Below are 25345 nucleotides of genomic sequence, written 5' to 3'. Positions count from 1 at the left end.
AAAAGAGAACATGAGTTGCCTACGGCGTTCATTCGTAGGAGCTACCAGGCTGATCATTACAGATATGATCAATAAAAGCCTTTGCAACGCAAACAATGGAATCTTTCAAATAGGAAAGATCACAAAATATGGAATATACACGCTATAATTACATCCGTTTTGGCCAACGGTCATTAGCAACCAAACCAGAAGAATCTGATTGGTTGAACAACTGCTGCCTAAGTACTACCATAATGACTATGACAGCAAGATGTGCACTCCTAGCGGTCAATGTATATCTGCTGCTTCATACGGCTGCCCGACCAGCCTTCCTTGCGAGGTAACGCTCCTTGGCACTCTGAATCGAAGTGGAGTCATTCCTCTTTGCAAACCTCTCTTCCGCACTGACATGAGAACAAGCAATTTATTACAACCCAACAAACAGCGACCATCTAATACGGGTGGAGGACAGAAAAGGTTTAAGATGAATTAATGCTCAATAATGTAATACAAAATGTTACCAAAGTGTTATACAAAATGTTACCAAAGTCTGGGTGCTCAGCCGAGTTCAAGAACAAGCCTTGATAAAATTGTGATAGTACATCGTAATGGTACATCGTAATGGCACACCGTAAAGGTACATCGTTAAATTAACAGATGACCTGCACTACTGTGACCAGCTACTACCAGACTACCTGTTCTGCTGCTTCACTTAGCTACTTTCTGATTTAAGACTCATATGTTACCAGCTCCATCGAAGAACCCACCCTACTATGCTATCAGCGCTACTGCAGTGACCCAGGGTAACGTATGGCCAGTGCTCTTGTGTGGTAACTTGTACAACTTGGTCATGTCTTAGTAACTCGTACTGATGTGCAACTTGAAATATCCAAGTTTGCAACAACTCTAGAATGGCTTTACCGAATTGGTAATATAGTTCTCCCTCAGTTCACTAATAGAGGCCTAACGGATGAGACTGACTGACAGCATGTTGCCAACGTACGTACATTTTTATACGTACATATGTATGCACGTTCTTATATACATATGAAAATAAAGGTCACTCCATTTTCAAGGACATCATAAAAATATTTCTAAAGAGCAGAAAAATTCTAAATAAGAGTAAAATTTATTATTAAACAGTAAATTTTGATTCGTCAAATTTTTGAGAAATCTGCAAGTAACTGCAATAACTACTAGCACACTGATGCTTGCGGAGGAGTCTCACTCGGCCAAAATATGGAAGAAACTCATGTATTTTATGAATTTAGTTTTTTACCTTGTTTTAATCAGATTTTCAAATTTTTTATTTTTCAACTACCGTACTTTTCGGACTATTGGCCGCTACTTTTTTCTGATGATTTGAGCCATGCGGCTTATATAAGGGTGCGGCTATTCTGTGGCTTTTTTTTTGACTGCTAGGGCGCATTAACCAGAATCTACGGTTAGCGTACCTTTAGCGATGAAAGAAAATACGAAACGATGCCTAACGATACTGTTCCATTAGGCACTAGATTAAAAAGTGTCGGTTAATACGAAACAGTGCGGTTAGACACTGTTCCGTTTTAAACAGCAAAGTTGCAGCCGTGTTAAAAAGCACCGTCCTGAGTTCTGCGGCCTATACAAAGGTGCGGCCTATGTATTGTTTTATTATCGGTTTTTGGAAAATAAAGAAGATGCGGCTTATATAAGGGTGCGGTTTATAGTCCGAAAAGTAAGGTAATATTTGTTACCCTACGAAGTACTGAAACTGCAAAAGGTGGACCACGAAGTAGCAAGATCACTGTATCAAGGTCATGCGTAGGTCAAACAATCTCCCAGCAATGAAGAATCAAGAAGCATCAAGAACTACAAATTTCAACATTATAAACTAAAAAATAGTAAAGCTCAATGTATTGTATGTCAGATACAAATTTGTTACGAGCTACCAGAGTCTTGCAAATAACAAAGTGAGTAATGCCCATGCACCTGCAGTGAAGATTAAACCGTGAGAAAACATAATTACATGTATATGTACTGGTCAACATGTGATTGGATTTTTAAATTCATGCATTAAGCGTGTGCAATCATCTAATGCCCAGTAATTGCTTAATAACCTTGGAACAAAGCCGAGAGTGGAGCTACATGTAATAATATGAACAGTTAAAAATCCCCTACACCTGCACAAACGCCCATGAGATGCAAAAAATGACCGTGGCTCTACGGTGAGTGGGCTTGAAGCAAGTCAGACAGTTGGAAAAGATCTTAATCTCACAGTACCCCGCATGACATATACACAATAACGGTTTTGTAGAGTTGCCCTACCATGACTGCGCATTTAAGTGAAAAGTTCTACTTTGCCCAGAAAGAGTAATTTTTTTATCTACATAATGATGGTAAAGTTGATTGGTTCACAACCAGTCATGTGACCTAGGAGCCATTTTTATTTAGTTTTCTCAAAATTTGATCAAACTTTAAGTATACCGGAACTATCAAACTGAAAACATGTCACAGAATAAAAAAACTAGTATAATTATAAGAATTATTTTTTTATTTTTATATTATAAAATATGAAGTGAAAATTTGAATATCAGACATAATTTTCAGTCTGAGTACTGCGGGGTTAACCAATCAATCAAACAGATCAAATAAGGATAGACACAGCTCTAAAGATAACAAGTACACACTAAGCATGCTTTTTAATAAAACTCCTAAGTATTTGCCACAGATAAAAGCAGCCTCTATATTATTATAATTCGCATTCACAAAACTATTTTCATATGGTATATGAAAAAGTAAGCTTATCATTGCGTGATTCAATGCATACTTTAGAGTGCGTTGTTTATTTCATTGCGCTATGGAGACTAATTTTTTAAAAGTATTTGTGACAATAACTGAGTCAGTTAACCAACATCAAAGGTTAGGCCTTGGAGAAAGAATAGAGGCAGACATGACCCATAATTCTACTTGAACTGCGGCAGCGGTCAAAAAACTGTCTTTAAAGCTGAAAACCTGACAGATTTGAGGGAAGCTGCAAAGGGTCTCGTCTACTATATGCCCCATCACTATGCCTAAACCTTATAGTCTTTAAATGATGATTCAGTCTGACCATCGAGTCGGGCAGGAGACCAAACTCCCAAATGTTTAGAGAGGATTAGGCTGACATCAGACAGGCTATGTATAGCCTTTGAGTTTAGAATAAATGTAAAAAATTGGAAAGGACAGGAGGTCGAACTAACCAGCATGTGATAATAACAACCAAACTTTGACATGAAAACAGATGAGTGGTCAGGAAATGAGGTAATGCTAGCGGATGACTCATCCTGACATCCTGCTACCCAACCAGCTAACATCAAAGAAGCAAAAGAGCGCAAAAAGGTGGACAATAAGCTTTGGGTAAGAGCACCAAGGAAAAATAACTCCAAGGTATTAGAAGAACAAAGGACAACAACTCAAACTTACCTCTTACTAGCTGTTGGCTTATTATCTGTAGAATGTGTTGGGCTCTTTGAGCTGACCTCATCTTCTTTTTTTGCTGCTGTAACAAAAAATTCAACTAAGAACTCAAGCTGCGTTGAGTGAACCACTGGACTGGACTGTTAGCTCAGGTTAAAACATTAAACCATAACTGCCATGAAAAACTTTTATCGTATTTACTAGGTAAATCAGACACGCTAATTCCGATTTTGTACTCAAAATAAAGATTAGTCCACTAACCTTCAAAGTCATTTAGGCTTTTTTAAAGCGTTTCAATATCCGTTTCGAAAACAACACAATCGGCATTACAAGCTCCGCCCATAAATATGTGACGAAACCTAGGTTTTTCAGGAACAGAAGTTAGGAATGTTTAGTCCGATTTAGAATAATAGAGATGAGTGTCTTAAAACCCATTATTATCTAAATCTAGCCTGTAAAATAATTTCAGTTTTTTATGAAAAGTATATAAACTATTTAAAATTGCTCGTAGCTTGTTACATGACGTTTAAATGGGCTGGACGCTGAGAAAAATGAGCTCAAAAAGCGCGGGTTTTATCACAAGCTAGCGTTGTTATCGCGCTTTTTTAAATATGCAATGTTAAATAGCTCATCTACCTTTCAGAAAAGACTGATATTATTTTTAAGGCTGAATTTAGATATTAATGGATTTTAAAACACCCATCTCTATTATTCTAAATCGGTCTAAACATCCCTACGCAACTTCTGTTCCTAAAAAACTAGGTTACGTCACGTATTTATGGGCGGAGCTTGTTATGCCGATCGTGTTGTTTTCGAGACCGATATTAAAACGCTGTAAAAAAGCCTTCATTACTCTGAAAGTTAGTGGACTAATCTTTATTTTGAGTACAAATTTGGAATCAGCGTGTCTGATTTACCTAGTAAATACGATAAAAGTTGTTCGTGACAGTTATGGTTTAAAGGTTGACTTGCAACAAAATTCACATTACAGTTATTTGGTATCAAAAGGTTCACCATGTCTTACTCTGCTGTGTTGTAGGTGCAAACATGTGGAAATGTGATTACAAGCTCTTAAAAGCTCAAAAATGAACAGTTAATCGCCGCCATCACGAAACCGCCATAGATTGAAATCAGTTTATTTCTCTGACGTAGTCCTTACATTTGGTTATTGTTTTGTCACGTGATGTTCTCACGTAAATTGAAAGGCCAATAAAAAGCTCAATATAAAACCTCTCGTAGCACTAGTTTATGGCAAACACTTCGGGTTTTACCGAAGAGCCTTTACCAAATATAGATGCTCGCTAGTTTACAGTTTTGTTTCGGCTTAGCCTAATCGTCTAGTCGTAATCTGATTATGTGACCCATACTTCCTGCCAAACAGCGCGAATAATTTCTGCAGCATTTTTCGACTATCACGGGTGACCAACAGGCTCATCATGTTTATCAGAGGATGATATGCACTCCTTCGAGCTAAGGTTACAAAATTAAACGAACTTTTACGGTAGGTTTTGAGATATCAGTGCTCAAAGTAACAGCATTACAGTGATGATGAAATAGACGCGTAAAAACAATAGACATGGTTTTATTGAACGGGTGAAGTATATTTGTGAAATTATTTCGACGAATGAGGTTGCGTGAAAGTGTAAACAGAAGCCATCTTGTACAATTATGTTGCATTTGAGCCGTTTTGGAAAGGTATTCTAATCTACGGCGGTCTCGTGATGGCTGCGATTAACTGTTCATTTTTGAGCTTGTATTCACATTTCCACATATTTTGCACCTACAACACAGCAGAGTAAGACGTGGTGAACCTTTTGATACCAAATAACTGTAATGTGAATTTTGTTGCAAGTCAACCTTTATGGTAATATGGCCAATACTGATATAACAAGCTATATATATATTTATATAAATCTTAGTGTTTGTCATTTTGTTAAACCTTGTGTCCAGTTATAGCAATTAAAATCTCGAGATGAAAAATCTGCACAGCACTGGATTTGATCTCAGGACCTCCAGAACAAGAGGCGGTGAACTTAACCATTAAGCTACAAGGAGTACAATAGATTCATTGGGTGAATAGTCATTACATTGGTTAAAATAATCACACTTGAAGCGTTTGCTTGGGGTTAATAACTAGCACTGTTGAAAATTACGCATAATGATTGTTAAGCTGTCCCAAAACGCTGGTATTGTTTTAGTGAAAATTTTAGTAAAGATTTATCTTTCCAGGTAAGTTACTCAAATTTATTAGGTAATTATTCTATTACCCGTGCAACGCTGGGCATTCAGCTAATAATAATATAATAATAGAAAACTTTTGCAAAGAGAACATAAATAACTTGATTTGAAACAGCATCATAATGACCGAGATGCTGAACAGAATTCCAAAACTTATGATCCTGCAGTGTGAGCATTAGGGCTGTGTGAGAATTAGAAATATCTGCAGAACATATTCTAGTTCAGACAAGCTGACAGCTTCACAAGCTGCTTTGTGGTTTATCTGATGGTCTAATGATTTTAGGCAAGATTATAAATTCTAACTTTGTACTAGCTTCCTCAATTATTGTCATTCAAGTTTGGTACGACCTAAATACTGTTCATATACTCTGCTTGTACTACTCTGTAACCTGTGATATCAGGAAGCAATGGCCGCAGGTACACAATAGAGCAAGCAGTATAACGCTTTCATTGATTAGCCTCAGAACCAATCTAGACTCAGTATATGATAAAAGCCTCACCCTAATGTTGTAATTTGACTCACTTTCGATACCACTTCTACTATACACACTCGTGAACTGTAGTACTAGTGTAATGATGGTTTAATATACAAGCCTCAAATCTGACCATTCTGTGAGGCTCAAGGTATCACAAATACCATAGAAATATCATAAGCCTCACCACCCTATAACACCCCTTCCTACCACCAGCTTCACTACATGCACTGCCCTGCAGAACTATGTAAGACAGTACACAATGCCAATCCAACAACATACACGAACTACCTTGATCTCCTCCATTCTCATCCTTTCCGATTTCCGAATGCCTTGACACAGAGCTCCTGCAAAACAGGACTGACCAGTTTACCTACATGTATGTGAGGATAATGGACAGAGTATGGCCTATACATATATGCCTATAATGGACACATGTTTTATTCATGGAGAAGGTAAACAGTTGAGTATATTCTGGTGGAGTGATGCGCCTTTTATTATGGTTAAAATGTCTGACTGTAACGAAGTCAACGGGATGCTGGGCCTGCCTAGTATTACAAGAATCCCTTGAAATCATTTGGAGCACCACCTTCCAAATTTTATCTTTCCATTTACAAGTGTAGGTGCCTGGCTATGCCGACACTTAAATAAACACCTTACAGTAATTCCTGAAATAAACCCAGTATTGTAATCAGTAAAATAAATATACAATTTGTAAGTCCCAAACTAACTGTAACCACCAGAGCTGTGACAGAGTTCCTTTATACCGCTTTATTTGAATCAGGTGTGAGCGTCTCATGAAAGCATTAGTAAACACTCAACATTTTTGCACACAAGTAGTACAAAGGTATTGTCATGGCAGCTATATAATCTACTTTTCTGGACCAACTAAGAAAACTTTATGCTAATGTGGCACATCACTACCACATTGCTTTATCATTTTAAAACTTTATTTAAGACAATCTAATATTGGTTCAGAAAACAAATGGCACACCCAATTTAATTACATGTATGAGTGACTCGCAGTGAATTCGATTTTGTGGGTATACCATGCTGAAGACCTCAAGGGATGTAATAGTATCATGAACCACTGACTATTACATGTATTACGAGTAATACAGTATTGCTGTAGCACTCTGGAAGTCACCAAAGCTTGTTATTATGTGAATTTTAGTTTTAGCCAGATTTTAAATATATATACTCATGAGAAGTGCCGTGTAGGCTGCAGTAAAAGATTTAGTAGGTAGTAGTTCAAAACAAGTGCCAACATTTTTAGTCAACAAAGAGAAGACAAATCCAACATAGATTGTGACAAATGAAACTATGAACCAGCTGTCACAGCTTGTCACACCACCTCTAATATTGATGTTGCTATAACGATCTAAAGTTAGTCAAAATGTTTCCAATGACATGGAGTAAAATCTTTCATACTCTAATACTAGTGTATACCTATTTGAGAATGCACAGCGTGAAGAATTGAACGTAAGTACCTTCTCTTTGCACTGCGGCTCCTAGTCTCAGCTCTCTCCATCCTCCTAACCTCACGCGCAGTTTCATTTTCTGAGTGTGAGCTTTGCTTCCTTTCCCTGGAACTATGTCTATGTGAATCTTTTCTACTTGATTCTTTTCTATCACCTTTACTTCCCTCTAAGTGTTGTCTCCCCCTACTCCTTGATCTCTTCCTCTCCTTACTGCTCCTTGATATCTTTTTATCCCTACTCCTAGATCTCTTCTTCTCCCTGCTCCGTGATCTCTTCCTATCCCCGCTCCTTGATCTTTTCCTCTCCCCGCTCCTTGACCTCTTCCTCTCTTTACTGTTGGAACTCTTTGTAGCTGTGACCTGTCGTTCACCCTCACGAGATGGACTCTCAGAAGCACGCTGCCGGTAGTTCCTATTAACAGATTTTTTATTAGGTCGCCTGTGCGGGTTGCCTAGGCAAGTGCTACCTATAATAAACTAGCACACAACATCCCCTGGTTGGATTGAAAGAGGAGCAACTGCAACTGACAGGTTCTGAGTTCTTACAAAAACTGACAAGCCTCTTCAAGCACTGTTTCTCACTGAACAACTTCTTCACATCAGCCGGTAAACTATGACACTGGCTTATAAGTGAAAAAACAAAAGCTTACTGCCCTCTAAAAATTCAAATACAATGAAAGTTAAATCTTTTGCCAATAATAATTAACATTAAAACAATAATTAGCAATGCTAATTATTAATTAGCATTGCTAATTAGCAGTAACAATTAGTAATAGTAATTAGCAATGATATATAGAAGAAACAGTTGACAATAGTAACTAACAATGACAATTAGCAATACTAATTAGCAATACTAATGATAAATATTAAATAACAACCGAAATTAGCATTAGTAATCAGCAATAACAATTAGAAATTAGCAATAAAGCTTAGCAATGTGAATAAGCTGCGGAAATATCAAAAGCTACATCGGCAATGACACTGAGCAATGACACAAGCAAGAAACAAGCGATTTTTTATCATAATAGTAGTAGTCAAGCATCTCTATGGTGCTTGAGAGGTATATCTAGGTGCTCTATCGTGCTTGAGAGGTATATCTAGGTGCTCTATGGTGCTTGAGAGGTATATCTAGGTGCTCTATAATGCTTGAGAGGTATATCTAGGTGCTCTATGGTGCTTGAGAGGTATATCTAGGTGCTCTATAGTGCTTAAGAGGTATATCTAGGTGCTATATGGTGCTTGAGAGGTATATCTAGGTGCTCTATGATGCTTGAGAGGTATATCTAGGTGCTCTATGGTGCTGGAGAGGTATATCTAGGTGCTCTATGGTGCTTGAGAGGTATATCTAGGTGCTCTATGGTGCTTGAGAGGTATATCTAGGTGCTCTATGGCGCTGGAGAGGTACATCTAGGTGTTCTATGGTGCTTGAGAGGTATATCTAGGTGCTCTATGGCGCTGGAGAGGTATATCTAGGTGCTCTATGGTGCTTGAGAGGTATATCTAGGTGCTCTATAGTGCTTAAGAGGTATATCTAGGTGCTCTATGATGCTTGAGAGGTATATCTAGGTGCTCTATGGCGCTGGAGAGGTATATCTAGGTGCTCTATGGTGCCTGAGAGGTATATCTAGGTGCTCTATGGTGCCTGAGAGGTATATCTAGGTGTTCTATAGTGCTTGAGAGGTATATCTAGGTGCTCTATGGCGCTTGAGAGGTATATCTAGGTGCTCTATGGCGCTGGAGAGGTATATCTAGGTGCTCTATAATGCTTGAGAGGTATATCTAGGTGCTCTATGATGCTTGAGAGGTATATCTAGGTGCTCTATGGTGCTTGAGAGGTATATCTAGGTGCTCTATGGTGCTTGAGAAGTATATCTAGGTGCTCTATGATGCTTGAGAGGTATATCTAGGTGCTCTATAGTGCTTAAGAGGTATATTTAGGTGCTATATGGTGCTTGAGGTATATCTAGGAGCTCTATGGTGCTTGAGAGGTATATCTAGGTGCTCTATAATGCTTAAGAGGTATATTTAGGTGCTATATGGTGCTTGAGGTATATCTAGGTGCTCTATGGTGCTTGAGAGGCATATCTAGGTGCTCTATGGTGCTTGAGAGGTATATCTAGGTGCTCTATAATGCTTAAGAGGTATATCTAGGTGCTATATGGTGCTTGAGGTATATCTAGGTGCTCTATGGTGCTTGAGAGGTATATATAGGTGCTCTATAGTGCTGGAGAGGTATATCTAGGTGCTATATGGTGCTTGAGGTATATCTAGGTGCTCTATGGTGCTTGAGAGGTATATATAGGTGCTCTATAGTGCTTGAGAGGTATATATAGGTGCTCTATAGTGCTGGAGAGGTATATCTAGGTGCTCTATGATGCTTGAGAGGTATATCTAGGTGCTCTATAGTGCTTGAGAGGTATATATAGGTGCTCTATAGTGCTGGAGAGGTATATCTAGGTGCTCTTTGGTGCTTGAGAGGTATATCTAGGTGCTCTATGGTGCTGGAGAGGTATATCTAGGTGCTCTATAGTGCTTGAGAGGTATATATAGGTGCTCTATGATGCTTGAGAGGTATATCTAGGTGCTCTATAGTGCTTAAGAGATATATCTAGGTGCTATATGGTGCTTGAGGTATATCTAGGTGCTCTATGGTGCTTGAGAGGTATATCTAGGTGCTCTATAATGCTTGAGAGGTATATCTAGGTGCTCTATGGTGCTTGAGAGGTATATCTAGGTGCTCTATGGCGCTGGAGAGGTATATCTAGGTGCTCTATGGTGCCTGAGAGGTATATCTAGGTGCTCTATGGTGCCTGAGAGGTATATCTAGGTGTTCTATAGTGCTTGAGAGGTATATCTAGGTGCTCTATGGCGCTTGAGAGGTATATCTAGGTGCTCTATGGTGCTTGAGAGGTATATCTAGGTGCTCTATAGTGCTTAAGAGGTATATCTAGGTGCTATATGGTGCTTGAGAGGTATATCTAGGTGCTCTATGATGCTTGAGAGGTATATCTAGGTGCTCTATGGTGCTTGAGAGGTATATCTAGGTGCTCTATGGTGCTTGAGAAGTATATCTAGGTGCTCTATGATGCTTGAGAGGTATATCTAGGTGCTCTATAGTGCTTAAGAGGTATATTTAGGTGCTATATGGTGCTTGAGGTATATCTAGGAGCTCTATGGTGCTTGAGAGGTATATCTAGGTGCTCTATAATGCTTAAGAGGTATATTTAGGTGCTATATGGTGCTTGAGGTATATCTAGGTGCTCTATGGTGCTTGAGAGGCATATCTAGGTGCTCTATGGTGCTTGAGAGGTATATCTAGGTGCTCTATAATGCTTAAGAGGTATATCTAGGTGCTATATGGTGCTTGAGGTATATCTAGGTGCTCTATGGTGCTTGAGAGGTATATCTAGGTGCTCTATAATGCTTGAGAGGTATATATAGGTGCTCTATAGTGCTTGAGGTATATCTAGGTGCTCTATAGTGCTTGAGGTATATCTAGGTGCTCTATGATGCTTGAGAGGTATATCTAGGTGCTCTATAGTGCTTGAGAGGTATATCTAGGTGCTATATGGTGCTTGAGAGGTATATCTAGGTGCTCTATGGTGCTTGAGAGGTATATCTAGGTGCTCTATGGTGCTGGAGAGGTATATCTAGGTGCTCTATCGTGCTTGAGAGGTATATCTAGGTGCTCTATAGTGCTTAAGAGGTATATCTAGGTGCTATATGGTGCTTGAGGTATATCTAGGTGCTCTATGGTGCTTGAGAGGTATATCTAGGTGCTCTATAGTGCTTGAGAGGTATATATAGGTGCTCTATAGTGCTGGAGAGGTATATCTAGGTGCTCTATGGTGCTTGAGAGGTATATCTAGGTGCTCTATGGTGCTTGAGAGGTATATATAGGTGCTCTATAGTGCTGGAGAGGTATATCTAGGTGCTCTATGATGCTTGAGAGGTATATCTAGGTGCTCTATAGTGCTTGAGAGGTATATATAGGTGCTCTATAGTGCTGGAGAGGTATATCTAGGTGCTCTTTGGTGCTTGAGAGGTATATCTAGGTGCTCTATAGTGCTTAAGAGGTATATCTAGGTGCTATATGGTGCTTGAGGTATATCTAGGTGCTCTATGGTGCTTGAGAGGTATATCTAGGTGCTCTATAGTGCTTGAGAGGTATATATAGGTGCTCTATAGTGCTGGAGAGGTATATCTAGGTGCTCTATGGTGCTTGAGAGGTATATCTAGGTGCTCTATGGTGCTTGAGAGGTATATCTAGGTGCTCTATAGTGCTTGAGAGGTATATCTAGGTGCTATATGGTGCTTGAGGTATATCTAGGTGCTCTATGGTGCTTGAGAGGTATATATAGGTGCTCTATGATGCTTGAGAGGTATATCTAGGTGCTCTATAGTGCTTGAGAGGTATATCTAGGTGCTATATGGTGCTTGAGGTATATCTAGGTGCTCTATGGTGCTTGAGAGGTATATCTAGGTGCTCTATGATGCTTGAGAGGTATATCTAGGTGCTCTATAGTGCTTAAGAGGTATATCTAGGTGCTATATGGTGCTTGAGGTATATCTAGGTGCTCTATGGTGCTTGAGAGGTATATCTAGGTGCTCTATAGTGCTGGAGAGGTATATCTAGGTGCTCTATGGTGCTTGAGAGGTATATCTAGGTGCTCTATGGTGCTTGAGAGGTATATCTAGGTGCTCTATAGTGCTTGAGAGGTATATATAGGTGCTCTATAGTGCTGGAGAGGTATATCTAGGTGCTATATGGTGCTTGAGGTATATCTAGGTGCTCTATGGTGCTTGAGAGGTATATATAGGTGCTCTATAGTGCTTGAGAGGTATATATAGGTGCTCTATAGTGCTGGAGAGGTATATCTAGGTGCTCTATGATGCTTGAGAGGTATATCTAGGTGCTCTATAGTGCTTGAGAGGTATATATAGGTGCTCTATAGTGCTGGAGAGGTATATCTAGGTGCTCTTTGGTGCTTGAGAGGTATATCTAGGTGCTCTATAGTGCTTAAGAGGTATATCTAGGTGCTATATGGTGCTTGAGGTATATCTAGGTGCTCTATGGTGCTTGAGAGGTATATCTAGGTGCTCTATAGTGCTTGAGAGGTATATATAGGTGCTCTATAGTGCTGGATAGGTATATCTAGGTGCTCTATGGTGCTTGAGAGGTATATCTAGGTGCTCTATGGTGCTTGAGAGGTATATCTAGGTGCTCTATAGTGCTTGAGAGGTATATATAGGTGCTCTATAGTGCTGGAGAGGTATATCTAGGTGCTCTATAGTGCTTGAGAGGTATATATAGGTGCTATATGGTGCTTGAGGTATATCTAGGTGCTCTATGGTGCTTGAGAGGTATATCTAGGTGCTCTATAGTGCTTGAGAGGTATATATAGGTGCTCTATAGTGCTGGAGAGGTATATCTAGGTGCTCTATGGTGCTTGAGAGGTATATCTAGGTGCTCTATAGTGCTTAAGAGGTATATCTAGGTGCTATATGGTGCTTGAGGTATATCTAGGTGCTCTATGGTGCTTGAGAGGTATATCTAGGTGCTCTATAGTGCTTGAGAGGTATATATAGGTGCTCTATAGTGCTGGAGAGGTATATCTAGGTGCTCTATGGTGCTTGAGAGGTATATCTAGGTGCTCTATGGTGCTTGAGAGGTATATATAGGTGCTCTATAGTGCTGAAGAGGTATATCTAGGTGCTCTATGGTGCTTGAGAGGTATATCTAGGTGCTCTATGGTGCTTGAGAGGTATATCTAGGTGCTCTATAGTGCTTGAGAGGTATATATAGGTGCTCTATAGTGCTGGAGAGGTATATCTAGGTGCTCTATGGTGCTTGAGAGGTATATCTAGGTGCTCTATGGTGCTTGAGAGGTATATATAGGTGCTCTATAGTGCTGAAGAGGTATATCTAGGTGCTCTATGGTGCTTGAGAGGTATATCTAGGTGCTCTATGATGCTTGAGAGGTATATCTAGGTACTATATGGCGCTGGAGAGGTATATCTAGGTGCTCTATGGCGCTGGAGAGGTATATCTAGGTGCTCTATGGTGCCTGAGAGGTATATCTAGGTGCTCTATGGTGCCTGAGAGGTATATCTAGGTACCATATGGTGCCTGAGAGGTATATCTAGGTGCTCTATGGTGTTTGAGAGGTATATCTAGGTGCTCTATGGTGCCTGAGAGGTATATCTAGGTACCATATGGTGCCTGAGAGGCGTATCTAAGTGCTCTATGGTATATTGAAAGTTCGTGCTGTTCAGCAAACCATGGCATTTACGGAAGGAAAGCCGGCATCACTACTAGCAGAATGTACAAGTAGCAACAACTAATCATTACAGATGAATGTGAGCAAAAGCAAACCACCAACAAATATCTCTATAATTACTATGAAAGCTCAACTCTATCGCATATTATATCACAGGAAGCAAAAATTATCTAACCTTTGTTTGTGAGAATTTTTCGCAAGTTGAGCGGGGACAGGAAATTCAACCTCTTGCTTTATGGTAGTTTCAAGATTGCTGCTAGGCACTTCCTGCTTGACCTCATAGTCTGGTCCGGTACCCATTTCCTGTTTGTAGAGATTTCTGTAGAACCCGGTCATGTCAGCCTGCTTAGTAACGTCCATAGCAGCTATAACAGAAACGCTGTTAGATAGATGACAGCATTTAATTCTGAGAGGTAACCAAATAGCTGTAACAAGGAGATGACTGTAAACAAAAAAATTCTTTTATGACAAAAGAAGATGCCTGTACTAAAGGGAATAACTCTATGAAAGAAGATGACTGTACTAAAGGGAATAACTCTATGAAAGAAGATGCTTGTACTAAAGGGGATGACTGTATAAAAGAAGATGCCTGTACTAAAGACGATGACTGTGGGAAAGAAGATGCATGTACTAAAGGGGATGACTGTATGAAAGAAGATGCCTGTACTAAAGACGATAACTGTATGAAAGAAGATGGCTGGACTAAAGGGGATGACTGTATGAAAAAAGATGCCTGTACTAAAGGGGATGACTGTATGAAAGAAGATGCCTGTACTAAAGACGATGACTGTAAGAAAGAAGATGCATGTACTAAAGGGGATGACTGTATGAAAGAAGATGCCTATACTAAAGGGGATGACTGTATGAAAGAAGATGCCTGTACCAAAGACGATGACTGTATGAAAGAAGATGCCTGTACTAAAGGGGATGACTGTATGAAAGAAGATGCCTATACTAAAGGGGATGACTGTATGAAAGAAGATGCCTGTACTAAAGGCGATGACTGTATAAAAGAAGATGCCTGTACTAAAGGCGATGACTGTATGAAAGAAGATGCCTGTACTGAAGGCGATGACTGTGGGAAAGAAAATGACTGCTAAAAAACGACTACAAAAATGTAAAAGATCCCGGAATATAAAAGCAGGAAAGTTAGAAAGCGACTGGCATGAGAAAGAAAAGACTGATTGACTGGCATTGCATAAAAGATGATTGCAAGGGTAACAAGGCGAGTGAAGCACAGAGGATCTCGAGTACATATTGAATAACAAATATAACACAATTACACGTACATATGTCTAGGCCGATTCCTTGCATAGTAATACAAGGAACTGGTTAGAGCAACCTTGAAGGTTGACTTGCAACAAAATTCACATTACAGTTATTTACTATGAAAAGGTTCACTATGTCTTATTCTGCTGTGTTGTAGGTGCAAAATATGTGGAAATGTGATTATAAGCTCTTGAAAGCTCAAAAACGAACAGTTAATCGCAGCCATCAAGAAAACGCCGTAGTTTTTGCGGTAGGAATTTCAAACTACATATCATAAGAAAAGTGTTGTGTAGTTGAAAAATTTAAGAGAAAATAAAAACAACTGTAAAAGTTTTCAAACTTTGTCAAACAAATTTTAGACATCATATCACGAGGAAAATGCTTCGTGCAGGTTAAATAAATTATAAAAAATAAAATGGCTATTAAAAGGTTTAAATTTGAAATAATTAGCAAGTAATAGCTAAATTTTCTTGGTTTTGCTACAATTACAATAAAAGATGATTAGGTAATGATACAATTAATACAAACTGAAAAAACAAAATAACAAACCTGAATATGTAGAATTAATAATAACAATTAGTGCATAGATGTGTGTGTATAAATAAGGTTACTGTTCCACCAGAGGCTATCCATCAAAACGTTGATTACGATGATACAGGCACCTCTCGATACTGGTACAAACGTGAAAATGAAGTATCGTACTGTCTTTGTCTGACCGAACGGAGAGAGATTGTTAAATGTTGACTTGCAACAAAATTCACATTACAGTTATTTGCTATCAAAAGGTTCACCATGTCTTACTCTGCTGTGTTGTAGGTGCTGAATATGTGGAAATGTGATTACAAGCTCTTAAAAGCTCAGAAACGAACAGAAAATCGCAGCCACGCGAGACCGCCGTAGTTTGGATTCCCTTTCCAAAACGACTCAAATGTGATGTAGTTGTGAGAGATGGTTTCTGTTTACACTTTCATGCAACCTTATTCGTCGAAATATTTTCACAAATATACTTCACGCATTCAATAAAATTATGTCTATTGTTCTTACGCGTCTATTTTATCGTCATCGTAATGCTGTCACTTTTAGCAGTGATATCTTATAACTTACCGTAAAAAATTGTTCAATTTTTTAGCCTTAGCTTGAAGGAGTACATATCATTGTCTGATAATCATGACGAGCCTGTTGGTCACTTGTGATAATCGAAAAGTGCTGCAGAAATTATTTGCGAAGTATTGGGCCACATGATCAGATTACGACTTGCCGGTTAGATCAAACCGAAACAAAACTGTAAAGTAGCGAGCATCTATATTTGATACGGGGTCTTCGGTAAAACCTGAAGTGTTTGTCATAAACTAGTACTACGATAAGTTTTATATTGAGCTTTGTATTGGCCTTTCAATTCACGTGAGAACATACGTGACAAGACGATAACCAAATTTCGTGGCTACGTCATCGAAATAAAGAGATTCCAATTCACGGCAGCTTTTCGTTTTTGAGCTTTTAAGAGCTTGTAATCACATTTCCACATATTTGGCACTTACAACACAACAGAGTAAGACATGGTGAATCTTTTGATACCAAATAACTGTAATGTGAATTTTGTTGCAAGTCAACCTTTAAGGCTTTTCCTACGGATATAATATAATGGTCCGCCTGAGAAGAATTGGTCTTGACACCAGATTTAGTAATTGAACCTTACGGAAAATATTTCCTAACAGGGGCATCATAACGCGTGGGCGCAATGCCAAAATAATTAGCGTGTGCATATGGTATAAGATAAGGTGTTTGATCACAATGCCTTATAAACAAACTTGCAGATGTATTTGTCGTGAGTTCAAATCCATCAGTAAGCGAAACCTCAATTCCAAGATTTCAATAGCTATAGCTGGAAACGCGCACATACGGCAAAGTTATACTAGGTGAATGCACTGCGTTGCACGGGTATTAAAACAGCTTATAAACATTACATTAACTTTAACCTACATTACCTGCAAGTGTTTATAAGCTGTTTTTATAACCAGTGCAACACCATGCATTCACCTAAGAAGACCAGCTGGTAGGCTAATCGTTACGTGTGATACATCGTCGTTTTGCAAATTTTAACCAATGCAATGTACCTTTACCATTATTGATAGCTATATTCAGTTGAATGCTGTAGGCTAATGGCTAAGCCCGCCTCCTCTAAATCTGTAGGATCTGAGATGAAATCCAACGCCATGCGGGTTTTCATTGCAGGATTTTATAGATAAACGCACAAACTATTCACAGAGTCACTATAAATGAAAGTAACTTGATTGGCAAAATATGGGTATGAACTGACATAACTTTGATAAGAAATATTGTAAATTAATTAACACAATTACTGCCGTATAAGATAAAACTGATCCTGTTGAAGAAATATCGCACACAGAAATGAAAGATCAGCCTGATTTGACCAAGAAGCAGCAAAAGCATGGCAAAGCTTCTATTATAGGGCTTCCTTTGTGATGACAGACAAGCAACACAAAGAGTCTACCTTCAAGAGCCTCTTTTCTCTTTTCTTCAGCGTCTAAAGCTTGCATTTCGGCCATCTTCTTTTTGTAAGCAGACGTAACAAACTTTTCCTTATCAGCAAACTCGTCACCTTCGGCTTCCCTTTCCTGCCAGAAAAACATCAAGTGAAACCACTAGACAGGTACTTCATGGCCAATCCGAAATATTTGTTGTGTGTTGATAGCGAGGTTACTGCCACTTATTCAGGCCTAACTGCAGTTTTAAAGTACTTATAGCCAGTCTTAATGCCTGTTATATCTGTCAGCCTAAAATGTAGGGTAAAAAACTGCTAAACCAATTCTATATGTTTACTCCCCTCGTCTTTTACCTAGTTAAAAGGCAGTCTTTGAGATCTTTAAAAGCAGGGAGTACAAGCAGTCCACATTGGACGTATGATGGGTGTATGATGGGTGTATGATGGGTGTATGATGGGTGTATGATGGGTGTATGATGGGTGTATGATGGGTGTATGATGGGTGTATGATGGGTGTATGATGGGTGTATGATGGGTGTATGATGGGTGTATGATGGGTGTATGACGTATGATGGACGAATGATGGACGAATGATGGACGTATGATGGGCGTATGATGGACGTATGATGGGCGTATGATGGACGTATGATGGGCGTATGATGGGCGTATGATGGACGTATGATGGACGTATGATGGGTGATAGATATTTGGAGCTAATTCAACTTGAACTTTAAAAAGTCATATCTGGCCATTCAACTCTCACTCACTTCACATTTCTCCTTCGTTCTTGCTCAAACGCCTAAAATAACTAGTAAATGGTTTTTGGACTTTGAAACCATGTATTAACTATGCTTACTTAAGTGCTTCATGTTTTTTATAATTGTGTAGACAAAGTGTGTATAGATATAGAATATTTAGACGCAACACGTATAGACACAACGTGTATAGACACAAGGTGTATAGACACAAGGTGTATAGACACAAGGTGTATAGACACGACGTGTATAGACACGACGTGTATAGACACGACGTGTATAGACACGACGTGTATAGACACGACGTGTATAGACACGACGTGTATAGACACGACGTGTATAGACACGACGTGTATAGACACGACGTGTATAGACATAGCGTGTATAGACATAGCGTGTATAGATATAGCGTGTATAGACATAGCGTGTATAGACACAACTTGTATAGACATAGCGTGTATAGACATAGTCTATATAGACATAGCAAGTATAGACATGAAAACACGCACCTTTTGCACTTTCTTCTCAGCCCTCCGCTCATGCTCCTTTGTTCTCTTCTCAGCTGCCTTCATAAGACCTCCGATGTATCGGGACTACGAATAATCAGCACAGACACATACAGGGTGTATGAGTAATCACAGGTAGAGTATCATACTATAACTTAGATGATATACATACTAGTAATCATAGGTAGAGTATCGTACTATAACTTAGATGATATACATACTAGTAATCATAGGTAGAGTATCATACTATAACTTAGATGATATACACACTAGTAATCACAGGTAGAGTATTATACTATAACTTAGACGATATACATACTAGTAATCGTTGGTAGAGTATTATACTATAACTTAGATTATATACATACTAGTAATCATAGGTAGAGTATTATACTATAACTTAGATGATATACATACTAGTAATCACAGGTAGAGTATTATACTATAACTTAGATGATAGACATACTAGTAATCACAGGTAGAGTATTATACTATAACTTAGATGATATACATACTAGTAATCATATGTAGAGTATCATACTATAACTTAGATGATATACATACTAGTAATTATAGGTAGAGTATCATACCATACTATAACTTAAGGTGATATACATACTAGTAATCATAGGTTGAGTATCATACCATAACTTAGGTGATATACATACTAGTAATCATAGGTAGAGTATCATACTATAACTTAGATGATATACATACTAGTAATCATAGGTAGAGTATTATACTATAACTTAGATGATATACATACTAGTAATCATATGTAGAGTATCATACTATAACTTAGATGATATACATACTAGTAATTATAGGTAGAGTATCATACCATACTATAACTTAAGGTGATATACATACTAGTAATCATAGGTTGAGTATCATACCATAACTTAGGTGATATACATACTAGTAATCATAGGTAGAGTATCATACTATAACTTAGATGATATACATACTAGTAATCATAGGTAGACTATCATACTATAACTTAGATGATATACATACTAGTAATCATATGTAGAGTATCATACTATAACTTATATGAATATAAATACTAGTAATCATAGGTAGACTATCATATCATACTATAACTTAGATGATATACATACTAGTAATCATAGGTAGACTATCATACTATAACTTAGATGATATACATACTAGTAACAATAGGTAGAGTATCATCATCTGGCTTCCATATTCACCTACCTTTCTCTCAGAGCTGTCTGTCACGTTCATCTTTGCTTCAACCTTCTTTTTCTCCTCACTTTTCATATCGTCATACAGTTCATCATAAGCATAGACATTTGGGTCATCGGCTATAGCTTTGTCTATTTCCATCTGTGTCTACACAAGTTTAAAACAAAGCAGCTACTTATATATAAAGGTGAGAAAATACAGAGACAGCATAATACTTATAAGGTAAGCAGAGACACAAAAAAAAATTTGTGAAACCATCAACTTCGGATGTTGAAGTTTTTTCAATTGTTGCGATTCAGTAAACTAGAAGGTAGCTTGTTCAATTTTTAGCGGAACGTACAACAGACAGCATCAAAAACGTAGAACAGGAAATAAACTAACCACTCAGTGTTCAGAGCAAAACTGAGTTACAGAGAATGTGGTGCAAAGAGACAAGGAAACAGTGAGTGATATGAGGTGAAGATAACATGACATTTCAAAGGGTTTTAAATGAATTACCACAAAACACTAATTATGCGTATGACATTATTAAAGATGAACTTCCACAAAATATTAGTAGATGTTATCAGAAAGTTATCAGGAACTTTTCTATCTTTTATAATTGTTTTTCATGTTTGAGGTGATCTGATTGCCAGGATATTTTATGATTAAAATCAATAAAAATTGATCATGGTTTAAACACTTAAATCAAGCGAGAGTGCTATTATGACATCTATAATTGTACAGAGATCAACATACGGTAATAGAGAAGCTTAACGCTGCGACTCGTACGCAATAGCTGATACCAACTATAGCAACTAGTGACATCATTTCGCACATATTTTTCGGAGTGTTTGAACTGTGATCAAGTTTTTCCAATTTTAATCTTGAATCTTCAATGCCAGTACGAAGAACTCTTACCTGTCTTTTTGTCTTATTTTTTTGCGAAGACAAAATAATCTCCTTGTTAACTGCATCCATTGGATCCTACAAATATGATAGAAACGCATGAGCCAACTTAATTACACCCCTAGTTCAGATATTAACAACACTGAGATAACTCCCTACTAACTAACTATCACTACTCACCTCATCGCTGTCATCATCGAATATGCTAGCTTTGGTCAGCGGCGCGGGCTTCTCTCCTTTCTTGGGCAACTTTATCAAACCGTATCTGAGAACATGCAGCGCATGAAATTGTACCTAATCCAGCATTCAGGGTAAGGAAATGTCTAAACATGATGAAACATAAAACTAGGTAATTGTAAAATCTAGTATTAAGTTGAACAAATTTTGTTGTTGTTGATTGAGACCAACAAAAATTAATCTTGAGTATTTATTCATTTTTCTATTCATTCATAAATAACGACACACTATCGAATTAATGAGATAAAAGTTCATCATTTGAACTTGTTACTGCAAGATAGAGGTTAGCTGAGCGATTGAAAATGATATAATCAACATAGCTGCCACCCTGCCAACAGAGTAAAGCTGCCTAAAATTGAGTCAATAAGCTGCTGCAACACTCAACAACAAGAACATAAAAAGCGTCTTAGAGTAGCCTGTCTTGACAAACTGTTGTTTTTGCGGAGTTGTCCCCCGTCAAGCGGGCGAGCAACACAACAGCTTGTCACAAGACGTACTGCACCTGATGGATCAGCTGCACTTATAGGGAGTTGTTCTCTCCCGTCTATGCGGCTTGGTTGCGATGTTATGTCGGTCGCTCCATTGGTAATCATAACGGATTTCGCGCAAAAACTCATGTAGAAAAAAATAAGATTACAACGTTTGATATGACCTTTGCGGTCATATGAAATAATGCAGCAAGCACTTATTTAAAATGTCAAGGACAGTGTACAAAGTATATAATATTATATTTAACAAATTTTAGCAAGTATAGTTTTGATTATCATTTTAATATAAATATGAGAGAAATGACATTGACATTGAATCTTTATTTACCAAATATTTTGGTAGAATCAATAAGATAATTAAATTATGAACTGTTGTGATGACTTTATGCTATCACACCCTAATAATAATATCTTACTCCCTAATTGTGTCGAAGTCAGCAATTTAGGTAACACACGGGAGAAACAATAGACTGCCATGATTTACGGGGCAATTGATGAATCAAGAGGAATATATACACACTCGAACTATGCGATTCGCTTTTCATGAAATGCATTTGTAATGTAAATGTAGTACAGCTCCTAAAAGATATTTACAAATCAGATGAATAATGTGTGAAGGGATGGCTTGAAAATACTACAAAGAGAAAAAAGCCTATATAATGATGGGTTGAAGAAGGAAGTCCTTACAATATACATTGAATATCTTCAATAGATGTCACAGCTAAGGCAGATTGTAAGCAGAATAAAAAGCTACTAATATTTAGCTTATTTGAAAGTGAGGAGACCAATCATCATTGACCAATCTACTTAGTAAAGTACATCTTGCAAATTAATAAAGCGTTGTGCATAGGAATTTTCTAAAGAAGACTAACCTACTGACATATGACTACATAACATGTATCAGCCTGTAAAAATGTTTTGTTACTTAATATCGCTGCAATCGATGAAATGATTGGTGCTGTGAACTGCAGTGACGGTACTAAACCTTTTGGAGGCTTCCATTGGTGTTCAATAAAAACGTAGCCGTGCTACCCGGCGTTGCCCGGGTAATAAAAAGTCTTTGGACAGACATTGATTTGCATTTAACATATAACAACATTTGCCATTCTAACTTTCAAACTACATGAGAGAAGTGTTTTGTGTAGTTGAAATAAATTAAGAAAGAAAATAAAAACAACTGCAAAGGTTCTCAAACTTTGTTAAACAACTGTCATTTTCAAACTTCATATCATGAAGAGAAAGTTTTGTGCAGGATAACTAAATTAAAAATGAATAAAACTACTGTAAAGGTTTTCAAACAACTGTAACTTTAAAATTTCATAACTTGAAAGAAGTGTTTCGTTGAAATAAATTAGAAGGAAAAATGTGAATTAATTATCAAGTAATAGCTAAATATAGTCTAATTTCACTACAATTACAGTCAAAAATTATTTGGTATACAATTATATAATTTCAGTTCGTTTCAGTGTTGGCATGCAAAAATTGGCATGTAGGCTAATATCGTAGGCTATAAACGTACATATAGTGTTATACAAACCTATAGTCATTATCTAATGCAATCACCTCCTGGTAAAAATCATCATTAAAAATAGTACCAATACACTATGTTAACTTTAGTAACTATAGGTACCTAAAGTAACTTTAGTGCAATTTCGTGGTTATGATCTGCAGGCCCAAGATAATATAACATTACAATGTACTACGTGAAAAATTCTTACCTTCAAGACAGACGTGTAACATAAACGTTGAATCTAACTTAAATGATTTTAGTTCACTAAACACATACTTGAAGGAAGTTTTAGTATGTATTTTAGTACACTTCAAACTTTCAACAGAAATTTTTTCATTTGTCCATTTGCAAATCGTTTTCATTATAATGGATACCAGATATACTGGATATCGCATACGAATAACTTGTCATGGTGAGTTCAGCACACATGATAATGTATAATCAGTACACAAATCGTCAAATTTGAAGTTCGAGATAAATTATTGTCGATACCGTGGGGCAAAATAAATTAGCCCTAATGAAAAAAACAAAGAAGCATCATTTTGCATATATTTAGGTCCCAAAATATTTTTTAACAGAGGCATCGTAACGCGTGGGCGCAATGCTAAAATAATAGCTCTAGCTGGACAATCACATCCACAGACGAATACACACACAAACTTTGAGAAATATATAGATTAATTAACAAAATGGGGAATTAAATATTCTATTGTTGACTGAATGGATAACTTCTAGTCAACTGATCACAAACAACAAGAACGATGGCACCCTATAACATCTGATAGAGAAAACTGGACATTGAAAGTTGTATTTGTTGACTAAGTAGTATTTAATCGGGCAATCACAAGCAACAGAACACAACAGCACTTTGACCAACTTTTTGATAATATCAAGACTATCTACATGAATCTCTGCTGGAATCTCAGAAAAGAATGCTTATGACCCTTTCATGTTTGATTTCAGGAATTATCGAGATTTTTGTTGATTATGGCTTGATTTACCCAACTGTGGATATTACTTATTTCAAGCTAACTGATTCTGCTGCTGATTAGAACACAACTTGAGAAATGAGTTTCAATGCCGTAAAACCGAGTCTCATGTTCAAGAGGGCTATCTAAATACTGCAATATACCAAAAAATGCACAACTATCATATAGAAAATTAATATCAATATATCTGAAAAAGTCTGAAAATAAAAAAAACAGAGTCCAGATGACAAAAAGAACTTGCAATAAGCATCAACAAAGCCAAGCTAATAGAATACTTTGCAAGCCATTGGTCTTCTCAATACTGAATATGTTTCTTATACATAAGCTCCGACTACATATGAAAACATTGCAACACCGGAGAAATGTGACAGAAAATGAACTTGACACGTGAAAAAGCATACTGCCATATCTTACCATACATAATTTCTCCGTTAACGTAATTAATAAACAATAAAACAACTGTGCAGCCTTAATCACGAGCTCAAATCTTTGCGATATTAAAAATAGGCAGCTGGCTCTATCAGAAATAACGAAGAGTTTTAAGATTAAGAACGAAAAGAACAATCAGCAACGCTTTACTAACGACATTTTAAATGGATACATGCTGTCACTTCAAACAAAGGCAGCCCAACTATTAGTATAAAACTTAGGCACCGTTAAGGAGAACAAGATAACGAAACTAACCATTCCTGCTCATAATGGAATTGAAAGATGATAAAAACACAAAAACGCGTGGCTATATTATATAAAATAATGTCAGGAGAATGCCTTTCCAGAGCTATTAACCAGCTACTGAATCAAACCTTTAATAATGCATATTCTAAGAAACTCAAGATATCACAAGACTACACAACAGATTATACCGTAGCCATATGAATCACTTATGCATTACTTTTTGGTGGGCGCTGCCATACTTAGCTCTTTTTTTCAATATAAATTCATAGACTTCAGAATAAATGTTTTTTTTTGATAACTGATTCGTTTTCTGATCATAGAAGTTTTCGTTGTGTCAATGGTTCCAATTACGACTAGGCAACAATTTCATAAGAGTAGACAATAAATCAGAGTATTTCTATGGTTTGTAGGAGAGCTTAAATGAGCGCAG

At 37.5% G+C, this 25345-nt stretch overlaps 1 protein-coding gene across 2 annotated transcripts; it reads right to left on the bottom strand.

Annotated features, from left to right (window-relative positions):
- Positions 1-101: 101 nt before the first annotated feature.
- Positions 102-25153, bottom strand: LOC137388725 (nuclear speckle splicing regulatory protein 1-like). 2 transcript variants are annotated; one of them, XM_068075180.1, is made up of 11 exons: positions 25133-25153; positions 21197-21281; positions 21029-21094; positions 20138-20275; positions 18923-19006; positions 17668-17791; positions 14062-14251; positions 7616-8017; positions 6417-6472; positions 3421-3496; positions 102-383 (listed from the first exon to the last, which is right to left on the bottom strand). In XM_068075180.1, the coding sequence occupies exons 1-11, from the start codon at positions 25150-25152 to the stop codon at positions 287-289; spliced, it is 1338 nt and encodes a 445-aa protein (XP_067931281.1). In that variant the 5' UTR covers position 25153; the 3' UTR covers positions 102-286. The 2 variants fall into 2 exon arrangements, 1 of the variants encoding a protein (XP_067931281.1); XR_010978006.1 differs by having other exon boundaries at positions 359-383; positions 3421-3484; positions 6404-6472.
- Positions 25154-25345: the final 192 nt, after the last annotated feature.

This window comes from Watersipora subatra, chromosome 2 (genome assembly GCF_963576615.1).
Source record: "Watersipora subatra chromosome 2, tzWatSuba1.1, whole genome shotgun sequence".
In the NCBI taxonomy this organism is placed as follows: domain Eukaryota; kingdom Metazoa; phylum Bryozoa; class Gymnolaemata; order Cheilostomatida; family Watersiporidae; genus Watersipora; species Watersipora subatra.
This window is presented reverse-complemented; position numbering and strand designations above follow the sequence as displayed.

Coding starts and splice junctions, on each gene's coding strand:
- LOC137388725 (XM_068075180.1), bottom strand. CDS start 25,152: ATGGCAGCGCCCACCAAAAA. Junction 21,095..21,196: donor TCGATGATGACAGCGATGAG/GTGAGTAGTGAT, acceptor TCATATTTGTAG/GATCCAATGGATGCAGTTAA. Junction 20,276..21,028: donor AAAATAAGACAAAAAGACAG/GTAAGAGTTCTT, acceptor AAACTTGTGTAG/ACACAGATGGAAATAGACAA.